The 10,983-nt window shown below is 44.0% G+C and overlaps 1 protein-coding gene and 1 long non-coding RNA gene across 3 annotated transcripts; one reads left to right on the forward strand and one right to left on the reverse strand.

Moving 5' to 3' along the window:
• Positions 1 to 1,431: 1,431 nt before the first annotated feature.
• LOC150062487 (arylacetamide deacetylase-like 4 family member 1) lies at positions 1,432 to 10,177 on the reverse strand. The gene is made up of 4 exons (XM_090333916.1): positions 10,013 to 10,177; positions 7,059 to 7,275; positions 6,321 to 6,384; positions 1,432 to 2,206 (listed from the first exon to the last, which is right to left on the reverse strand). The coding sequence occupies exons 1-4, from the start codon at positions 10,175 to 10,177 to the stop codon at positions 1,432 to 1,434; spliced, it is 1,221 nt and encodes a 406-aa protein (XP_090190042.1).
• Positions 1,830 to 7,794, forward strand: LOC150062488 (uncharacterized). 2 transcript variants are annotated; one of them, XR_016535881.1, is made up of 3 exons: positions 1,830 to 1,931; positions 2,041 to 2,249; positions 7,728 to 7,794. It is a non-coding gene; the product is annotated as an uncharacterized LOC150062488 (long non-coding RNA). The 2 variants fall into 2 exon arrangements; XR_016535880.1 differs by lacking the exon at positions 7,728 to 7,794 and adding an exon at positions 2,737 to 2,823.
• Positions 10,178 to 10,983: the final 806 nt, after the last annotated feature.

Consider the following 10,983-nt stretch of genomic DNA (forward strand, 5'->3'; position numbering starts at 1 on the left):
ATAGCCTCTCCACAACAATTGATTGACCTCTAAAAATCTCTGAGCAACACAATCCCCAGTCAATGGTTCTAAGCTTAAACAGTTCTTTGGGTATTGGTTACACAGATGAAAAGTGTGACAAGCACAATATTGGGGTGCAGAGAGGCAATGCGTGCAAAGAAGAGGCCCTCCAGCTGCATCACTTCCCTGCATCAGGACCACAGTGGTGCTGGGCTCTCCCAGATGCACATCCTGCAGATGGGCCACGCAGAGACCGCTGGAGCTGACCAGCATGCAGTGAGAGGTTCCCACCCCTCCTCTGTGAACAGAGAGAATGACCTGGAGAAGCAAGGACTGTGTTCTCTGTAACCAACTGCAGGAGGCCCTCCTGAGGAAGGCGTCTGCACCTGACTCCCTTGGGGATGGACTTTCACATCCCTCCAGACTTCCCATGGAAGATGGCCCTGAGAGCCTGACTCTTGGGAGTCAGGGGTCTGCTTTGGGGTTCTGATTAAAGACTTGAACTCCACAAAGCTGGAAACTCATCAGAACTCATCTTTACTGCCCATCTCTCCTCACTTGCCTCCTTGTCTCCATCTTTCCTCTAAAGCCCTCTTTGTATCGTCCAGCCCAGGGGTGACCTGTTTCTCAGGACAGCAGGAGGGAATGTGAGGTGAGTTTAGATTGACAGGTGACCTTGACTTCAGGAGCAATGAGGTGACTCTATCTTGAGCAAGACTGTGGCCCCGGAAAGCTTTGTCATCAAGAGTGTGGATTCACCAAGTGAGAGCATGACAAATAGGACACATTTATTCTGCACAGACATATAGGCTAAAAGAAAAAGAAAGACCGGGGCTGGGAGTTTGGCCTAGTGGTTAAAGTGCTTGCCTAGCATGCATGAAGACCCAGGTTCAATTCCTCAGTACCACATACATAGAAAAAAGCCGGAAGTGGCGCTGAGGCTCAAGTGGTAGAGCTCTAGCCTTGAAAAAGTCCAAGGACAGTGCTCAGGCCCTGAGCTTAAGCCCAAGACTGGCAAAAAAAAAGAAAGAAAAAGGAAGACCAAACCCAAGGGCATCTTCTCTTCCTTTGATAGTCATTCTCTGAATGGGAATGGTATAGAATGGTGCCACTGAGACCCTGGACATTGTGGGTATGAAGACAGATTAGACTTCCATGCTCAAGAAGCCAGGTAACCTTTATTCTCTCATGCATTCAGTGTATCTTTCCTCAGTGTTGTAGAACTCCACTATGGCCCCAGCTGGTAGAGAGATCATCCAACCTGATCTTATTCAAGGCCTCTTGAGTAATGCCACTTTTTATTTCTTTCTGTTTATTTGGTGTGGTTTCTTTTCTTTTCTTTTCTCTCTTGTATATTTTCAGTGCTACAAACTAAACACAGAGACTTGTATAGCTAGACAAAATTTATTACAACTATTAAACACAAGTGCGTCATATTCCCCTTAGGTATTTGACTGTAGCATTCATAAGTTGCTTGGTACAGGGGAAATGGAAAAGCATGCTATCAAATAATAGTGTACATCCATGGAAACCATCTTCTATATGGAACCAGGTCACAGGGACCCCCTGGTCTTCCAAACGCTTCTTATACAGCAGGCCATCATCTCGGAGGATGTCCCACTCACAGGTCACTATCAAGGCCTCAGGAAGCTGAGAGATAATCTGGTCATCTGCAATGAGGGGGGCATTGGCTACCTCGAAAATGTGTCTGGTTTCCAGATAGGCAGCCTCATTAAAAGGAGCGTGAATTTCTGGTTGGTAATCTTTGTGTCTGAACCTTTCAGGGAGATTGTCAGAGCTCAACCATTTCTTGTACTTCTCCCAGATATGGTCTGGAATACAGGAACCTTTCAACAAAGCATCTTTCCAGGAGAGGTCAATTCTCAAGTATTGGCAGAAACATATAATCATGATGTCTCTGGTGAGAACTGGTAAGTCTTTGTTCTGCTGAAATGAGGGTAACTGCAAATTGATGCCCTGGACGATTGGGTAAATCAAGATCTGAGCCCGGAGCTTTGGAATATCTGTTCTGCCCACCAGGGTCTGGGTGACAAAAGCCACAGCCCCACCCCCAATGCTGTCTCCGGAGACCACAATCCGAGAGGGATCCACCCCATAGAGCTGGGATGTCTTCAGGAAGTGGATGGTGGCACTCAGGCAATCCTGGAAGGAGACGGGGTAGTGGCAGTGAGGAAGCTTGCGGTACCTGTGGAGGAAAAAGGAAATCCAGTACCCTCCTGAGGATAAAGGTGAGAAGAGGACATTACTCTTCTAACCCATTTAGAAGACCATTTAGCATTAAAACCCCTGAGTATGCCTAACAACAATAGATGCTGATTCCCAGTTGTTCTATTTGTGTATAGGAAGAACCTGTTTAGAGTTAGAGTGGCTGAAATTCTTCGCCCAAACCCATAGATGAACAAAGCCACCACATAGAATTCTACAACTTCAAATCTATGGACTGTGGAAACAGAATATAAACCATTATGGCAGGAATTGGCGGTTGAAGATACTGATGGTCCCACTGTCTGTCAGCAGGGGTGGAAGAGGGAAGGTTTAGGTCCAGGTGAAATTAGTGTTGTCATAAAGGAGTGGAGTAATAAAGGGAAGGTAATATAAGAAGAAAGGACAGTCTTCCTGTGTTCAAGCATCTCTCAGCCATCTAGTCCCCAACACCTCCTATGGTAGCTATCTGACATGTCTGAACTGCTATTTGTTCCTTCTGTAATTCTACAGCACTTCCAAAGGCTCTGATTCACGAACCAGACCTCTGAAAGGATCTGCTATGGTAATGCACTGTGAATCTCCTCAGAAGGCATCGGTGCAGTTGCTCAAGCACACCTTTCTGTGGTCCTTGTTTAAGGGATCTTCATTTTCTACAAGGCTTTTTGGGTCATGGACTATAGGGTTGGAAGCTCAGACAGCATGCTAGCCCATTAGGATCAGGTCTCCACACTGGAAAGAGTTTGTTCTCCCTGATGTATTCAAAATTGTAAACTGATGCTTAATGACTTACTGGAGTCCTAAACCTGCATTGGCTTCTACTGTACATGAACTCCAAATGGAATGAGCCCATCAAAGCAGCATAAAATAATGGTCTTTTAAATTTTTTTCTCATGCCCTTCTCTACACAATATCACACTGACTAGTGGTTGTCTTTTGGACTTAAGTCCAGAACTATCCTGACCAGTGGCTACCGCCTCTTTCTTCACCCAAATGATTCCTTGGTTTCTCTAAGAACAGAGAATCTATTGTTAGTAGGTTGTCCAGATTCATCACCATATTCTTGGCAGTTGGTGAATAGGTTGTGTAAAAGTTAGAAGTAGATTAATGAAGGTGGTTTTGAAAGGTATGGGTCTGTGAGAGGATTATGGAAACTTTGATATAAGAGTTTGCACGGCTGCCAAATGATGTCAATAGAGTAAAATAAGTAATTTGGGGGAAAAGTCTGAAGATGGAAGCTCTGAATGCTGATAGGAACATAGACATAAAAGACTGTGGTAGAGTGCCTGCCTATGACAACCTGGGTTTGATTTGTCGGTACCACATACATAGAAAGCTGGAAGTGGTGTTGAGGCTGAAGTGGTAGAGTTCTAGCATTGAGAAAGCACAAGGACAGTGCTCAGGCTCTGAGCTGAAGCCCAGGAGTGGAAAAAAAAAGACTGTGGCTTAAGCTTATAATCCTAGCTACTCAGGACACTGAGGTCTGAGGATCATGGTTCAAAGCCAGCCCCAGCCCATGCACTACAAATCCCATTAGACTCTTATCTCCAATTAACACCAGAAAATTGGAAGTGGCACTGCAGTTCAAGGAATAGAGATATAGCCTTGAGCTGTAGAGTTCAGAGACAACGCCCATGCTCATGAGGTCTCAGGTGGAGGAGATATGATTCTGTTGGGAATTGGACCAAATGCCAAAGAACGCTGTAATTTGTCATGACTTGAGAAGTTGTGGTAGACAGAGCTAATTGGAAACAAGAAGACTAGGTAAGAATATTTGAAAATGGACAATTTTTTCCAGAAAACTGTGTTAAAACACTTGGGAAAAGGGCTGGGAATGTGGCTTACGGGTAGAATGCTTTCATAGTATGCATGAAGACCTGGGGTTTGATTCCCCAGCAAAAACAAACAAACCAGAAAGTGGTGCTGTGGCTCAAGTGATTTAAAATGCTATCCATGAGCAAAAGCTCAGGGATAGTGCTCAGACCCTGAGTTCAAACCCCAGGAATGGCAAAAAATAAAATTAAAAAAAACACTTGGAAGGCTAGGAGTTTGGCCTAGTGGTAGAGTGCTTGCCTAGCATGCATGAAAACCTGGGTTCGATTCCTCGGTACCACATACATAGAAAAAAGCCGGAAGCGGTGCTGAAGCTCAAGTGGTAGAGTGCTAGCCTTGAGAAAGTCCACGGACAGTGCTCAGGCCCTGAGCTAAAGCCCAGAACTGGCCAAAAAGGAAAATGTTTAAAAAAAAACACTTGGAAAAAGAGAGTATGATTGTTGATAAATACAGGTAAGTAAAAGGAAATGATATTTTACTTAAGGAAATAAGAAAGATTCCTTAAGAGTATCTCAGGAATTAGCCAGACCTCATCCACCTTAGGCGATCAAGTTTAAATAAAAGTTTACACTCTGAGTGGAGGGGGTGGGGGGAGGGAAATGGGGACAAAAACATGAGAAAGAGTAGCAAGGTTTGTGAAGTAATGCACCTTCTATCTGGCGAATATAATGCAACCCTTCTACTAATTACAATAAAAACATATTTTAAAAAGAAGTAATGTACCCACTACCTGACGACTGTAATTATAACCCCTCTATACATCAGCCCGATATTAAAAAAAATTTCTAGTGAAAAAAAAAAAGTTTACACTCACACTTGAGTACCTTCATTCTATGCCCTTCTAGGAAGCTATGTTCTCAAGATTAATTTTACCACAATCAGAATCCATGCACTAAGTGGCTACAGCCACAGGGTCCACAGAGGCACAGCTACTACATGAGCTTTGGTGGAATGTTGTTGACATCATCCTGGACTACTTGGGGTAGTTTTGAATATTTCCACTGAGATTTGAAAGGAAAGCTTGAAAACCGAGGCTAAGCAGAGCCTAGGCAGGGTTGAGTTCCCTGCAGGCAGTCTTTGAGATGGGTGATGGTGGATGAAGGATTGAGGATAAAGCCTGTGTTGCAATGAAAATGCAGGACGTCAACGATGCCAGTGATAGCGATTCTATGCTAAGTAAATGTGTAGGGAGCGACACAGCCAGCTCAACAGAGAGCAAGTTGAGTTTTAATCTCATAGCCCACAGGAACAGTTGGACATGACACCACACAACCATTTGCTCCAGATGACAGAAAAGGAACCACATGACTTAATGTTTTCCTAGCTATGTTTTCTTCTTGCTCAGGTCACCTTCTTGCTCTGTAACTCCATTCTACCCTCTGGGAATGGGAGTGTCTGCTCTGTCCCTTTTCATCTTGAAAGAATTTAACTTACTCTTAACTTTTCAAGGACCACACACAGTAATTTACTTTGAGTCTCAGAAACTACCTTGGACTTGAACTTTGCAGCAATTTTGGAACTAGTAAGACTTGGAGGACTCTTGCAAAGGCATTATGGGATGGCTATGAGCCATTGAAGTCCACAGCAGAATGTTGTGGTTTGCATATGATGTATCCTAAAAAAAAAGAAAACAAACAAACAACAAAAAAAAAAACCCTCATGTGTTGAGTGCTTGTTCCGTCCTTGGTGGAATCAGTTAGTGAAAGATGGCAGAACAAAGAGGGATCTGTATTTGCCAATGAATGAATCCACTGATGAGTTCATTTTAAGTTATTTTTTGACATGTTGGAAAGTGGGTGCTAGCAGTAGGAAACAGCTTACTGTGTTTGAGTGGTATCTTATTTCTGACCCCTTCCTGTCTCTTTCTCCTTCCTTGACTCTGCCCTGTCCTCGTGCCATGATGCTGACCTACCTCTCCAGAGGGACATAGCAATGGAGCGAGATAGCCTGGCTGGGCTGAACCTCTCAAATAGTGAGGAAAAGTAAAACTCTACTTCTCCATAACATACTTGCACCTCACATTTGTTAAATTAATGCAAAGTGTATAAAATGGAGGTATGTAATCTTCTGTGTTCTCTACCAGAGCTCCTCCTTGCATACCTAGTGTTGGTGATCTTTTTTCATGCTTCTTGTGTCCTGTGGCACTTTGTCTCTGTCCCGGAATAAGTGTATAAAAGGACACCTGTTGTCAGGACTCCTCAATCCTGTTCAAAAATCCTCCTGGATTGCTACAACTGCTACTCCTCTTCTCTTACCCCACTTACCCCACTGAGAGCAGCACTGAGTCTGTCTTCTTTGCCAGGAAACTGCACATACTGTGGTACACATCTAGCAAGACAAAAAAAAATGCGGTGTGAGCAGCAGCTCACACTGTAGGCTTGTGGGTATCATACTGCCAGTGTCCTATTCCTGTTTCTTCTGAAATAGCATTGTAAAGCTCCGAGTGGCAAACTCAGATATTTATATTCAATTTACCATGAATTAAGTCTCTACTGGACCATAAGGTTCATCTTCTGCAATGTTTATTTTACAGTTGGACAAACTGAGACCCCAGAAGGCTTAGGCATCTGAAGCTGACAAAGCCAGCACTAAGGAGTTTGGATTGGGAGGGAGGAAGATGAACAATTTTATATATGCGCTGTGGTGAGGAAGCAGGTGTGGCTGGATCTGCCACTTGATTAATACAGTGGTTTGTCCAGGTTCTAGAAGGCAGGGAGCTTATGACAAAGGTGGTCATGGGAAGGAAGGGAGGACTCACAGTGACGTCTCTAGAAGAGCCTTTCAGGAATCCCCGACCCCTACCAGGAGTGAGGGACCACGCAGTGGAGAACACTGCCAGGAAGCTGCTTCCCCACCCATGGCTGTGCGCCTCGTCTCTAGCTGCTCGTCCTACACCAAGCTCCAGCCACTGCTGGAACTGGGCCTCCCAGAAGGACACTGGCCAGCTAGACAAGGTGATGAGGCCCTTCCTCCCTGACCACACGCCACAGGGAATCATTTACCCAGGCCGCCTATCACTGCGCCCCCTCCATGGTAGAAGATGATGCCTCGACGAGGGCTGGAGGACACTGCCTTAGGCCGGAACAACCTCACATTGATTGTCCCGAATCGCAGGTTGGTCACCAGCACGTCGGGGTCCTTTCTTACGGGCAGTAGGCGCTGTAGAAATTGACAGAAGCTGGGCATGGAGCAAATTCTGAGCTTCTCAAGTATACACCCCTGCAGGAGAGTTGGAGAGAACGTTGAGCTATCTTTTCCATATTCAGCTCTGTCAGACATTTTGAAGCCAGGGTCAGGCAGTCGGTGTGCACACGGCTGCATGTGCAGATGAGGTCCTCAGTTCCTCCTAAGGCTTATGGATATGGGAGCTGGTCATGGTGTTCTCACAACTCAGAAAGGTGAAACCCAAGGAAAGGCAGCCATGCGTTCTCATCAGAAACAATTTCTTGGCACATTCGTAGCAAACACCCCTGGTCTACTTGAGTTAAATCAATGTGGATTCCTACCCCATTTATACCAGCCTGCCCCCGATTGCTGAGTTAAAATGGACCCATCCTTTACTGTGTGACTCATTTCCTATATGCACACATGAGAAAAGTCACTGCTTTTAGTCTAAAACACATACAATTATTAAGGACCTGTTTTTATGTTTTTGTTTTTGTTTTTTTCAGAGTCCACTGTCACCGTTAAGGCTGACTACGGACCTGAAACAAACTTAGCCCTGCCTCCTTAGCCTTGGCATTTTTACGTCCTGTTTGAAGGCTCCACTTGAGCCATGAGGTGAGGTGAGTGTACTGCACCTGTCCTGGCAGTGCCCTCTTCCACACAGCAGAAGAAACTGCTAACACTGAGGGTTTTCTCAGTGCATGGAAATTTCCACAGAAAGAACTTTGCAAAAACTAGTTACTTTATTATGATTTCTGTTCTTGTCAGGGATTATGGGCTGCTGTAAATGTGATGAAAGCATTTTGGGGTTGCCTGATGCTATGGTAATGGTAGTCTATTGGAAATGCACCTGGCAGGCATGATGTTCTCACTATGATGGTGAATTGTTGTTTTGATCTGCTGAATCAGCTGAGAGTGATGATAATTGGTAAGTTTGGCTGGTAATGTCTCACAAGGTTCATTGTCACAGTGGGAATTGTAGTCTGGAATCTGGTTCCCATTGTAGATGCCTTTTGTCTTCCTTTTTTTTTTTTTTTTTTTTTTTGGTCAGTCATGGGGCTTGAACTCTGGGCCTGGGCATTGTCTTTGAGCATTTCAGCTCAAGGCTATTGCTCTACCACTTGAGCCCCAGCACCACTTCCAGTTTCCTGGTGGTTATGTGGAGATAAGCATCTCACAGTCTTTTGTGGGTTCTTTCGTGTGGTCTTTAGGGCTCGGGCTGGGGCAGGCTTTTAACCAGGAGCCTCAGATCTCAGCCTCCTCAGTAACTAGGGTTATAGGTATGAACCACTTGGCTCTTTTTTACTTCTAGATGGCCTCCTACCTTATGAAAGGACACCAAAGACCCCAAAGGTGCTCCAGGCATTATAATCTCCCTGATAACACCAATCATCCCAAAGCAGCAAACACAGACTATGGCAGGACTCTCCCCGCCACATGTGTAGGTATCAAGTTATATCAATATGTATAGTACTAATATATCAATATAGTTCAGAATATATATATATTATATTCCATAAACATCCCTTAGATCTACCATAACATAATTTTCTGCCACCAAACCATACTCTGCTTCCTTCACCTTCTCTGTATCTTTATTATTATTTTCTAGGATGGCATTTGATCTGTCATGCCTAATTCCTTCCTATGCTTTAGACAAATAGCTATCTGCTAAGGAAAATGACTATATTCATTGGGCATAGGAGGCTTAGGCTTCTAATCTCAATTACCTAAGAGGCTCAGATTCAGAAAATCATGATTGAAAGCCTGCATAGGCAGGAAAATCTGGGAGACTCCTTCTCCAGTTAAATAGCAACATGATAAACTAAAGGTTCCACTCATGTGGTAGATCACCAGACCTGGCGAGAAAGCTGAATGAGAGTGTGAAGCCTTGAATTCTAGCCCCAGTACTGGCACATTAAAAGTATTAAAGTATTAATAACATATATTAGGCTTGTTGTTCTATAGCTTGTCTAAGTTTCAAAGCTCCAGTAAAGATACTATTAGGTTACAGAAAGCAATTTTATCCCCTACAATTTTTTTGTGGATCATGGGGCTTGAACTCTGGGCCTGAACACTGCCCCTGAGCTCTTTAGCTCAAGACTACCACCCTACCCCTGGAGCCACAGCCCGTGTCCATTTTCTAGTGATTATTGAAGATAAGTTTCAGGTTCTTTAGCGCCTGGGCTGGCTTTGAACCATGATCCTCAGATCTCAGCCTCCTAAGTAGTAGGAGTCACCACACCGGCTCATTATCTGCTAAAATTTTATGAAGAAATTTCACTGGCAGCAAACCCTTTTCCTGGAGATATCTGTGGTCCGTAAATGCTGGTTCCAGTCTTTCAAGACAGACCAACAGCCACAGACTCGTAGAGCCTCACTCATCTAACTGAAGCCTTTTTTCTTATGGATGATCAACAGGATGTTTTACCCAGTCATGTGTGGACTGTCTCACCCACGCTGTCCTGCACAGACAGGGCCTTGATTCAATATATCAATATATTATCTAACCCAAAAGGACCACAGATTCTTTCTTATTAGAGCCCACTTTACAAGTTCCTTCTGTTTACTGTCTATCTGGCAAATGGACATAGAGTCAAGATGCGTCTTCATGGCCACTGTACTTAGCCCTTTCCTTCTTCAATGAGCCCACAGTAAGATGTCTGGCATATTTCAATAACTAACATATTATTAGGCTGTACTATTAGACTATGTGGCTTTTTGCAAAACATTTTGCCAAGGCTTCACTCTCACAACTCTAGCATGATACAATAATGAAAAATAACTTCACCCAAGTTATTATCAGTTGGGAGATGCAGTGCAGAATCCGAAACTTCACTTTGTGGTCGATGGCAGGAGGAACATCAATAATCAGAAAATTTTCTATGAGAATCCACAAGTTGAAGCCCAGAAGCAGGATGCACCCGACAGTGAGAGGCATCACCAACAAAGCCATCATGGTGCCCTTCTTCCTTCAAAATGGCTGAGGAACTCATGCCACCAGGAGAAGGTTGAAAGAAAATTTCTTGCCTACAGACTCAGGTACTTTATAACTTGCAGAGTATGACTCACCATCACAGATAAAGGCTTTGCCACACTGAAAAACAAAAAAAGAAAAGAAAAGAGCTTGCATCAGATCCTGGCCTGGAGAAGTTCTGGCCCAACATGTGTGGTGCCCTGGCACCTGGTTCCAGGTCAAGGTTATGTATTATCACACCAATTTAATACTCTCCACTAGGTTAGGAAAAGGGAAGATAGTGCTAATGGGGCTTCTATGAGATGTTGCTCAGCCAGGTCCAGATGGCCAGAGATTAGGAAAACACTGAGAATTCCTGTCAGTTTCCCTGTGTCTCTATTCTCAGTTGGAAAATTAGAGGTTAGCAAGACTGTCTGTGTCCCACGATAAAAGACGATGAACAAACTACCAACCAGTCTTTCTCTTTCTTCTCACTGCCATAATATGCAAAAGTCAAAACTAAGCTCACAATTAATCTTTATATTAGTGACCCATTTTGGGCATATTCTCATGATTTGACTTTGCAAATCCAAACGGGACACAACTTCCTAGTTTGAGAGACAGTATACCTGTAAGTATACTTTTCATGTACAGCCCAAGAGGTGCAGACCACACACCCTCAACTACCAAAACTACCAACATTCTTGGCTTCTCAAGGTTTAGCCTCCATCCACCTGCCATAACTACTCGATGACCAGGGCCTAAAAAAAAAAAAAACAAACAAGATTGCTGACTCAGCCTTGCTT

Source organism: Megascapheus bottae, chromosome 6 (assembly GCF_031878675.1).
Source record: "Megascapheus bottae isolate mThoBot1 chromosome 6, mThoBot2.hap1, whole genome shotgun sequence".
In the NCBI taxonomy this organism is placed as follows: Eukaryota; Metazoa; Chordata; class Mammalia; order Rodentia; family Geomyidae; genus Megascapheus; species Megascapheus bottae.

What these genes read in the sequence shown, in the direction of transcription:
- LOC150062487 (XM_090333916.1), bottom strand. Translation starts at nt 10,177, where the DNA reads ATGGCTTTGTTGGTGATGCCTCTCACTGTCGGGTGCATCCTGCTTCTG. An exon ending in CCCAACTGATAATAACTTGG is followed by an intron (nt 7,276 to 10,012) that starts GTGAAGTTATTT and finishes ACTCTCCTGCAG; the next exon opens with GGGTGTATACTTGAGAAGCT. An exon ending in CGCAGTGATAGGCGGCCTGG is followed by an intron (nt 6,385 to 7,058) that starts GTAAATGATTCC and finishes TTGTCTTGCTAG; the next exon opens with ATGTGTACCACAGTATGTGC.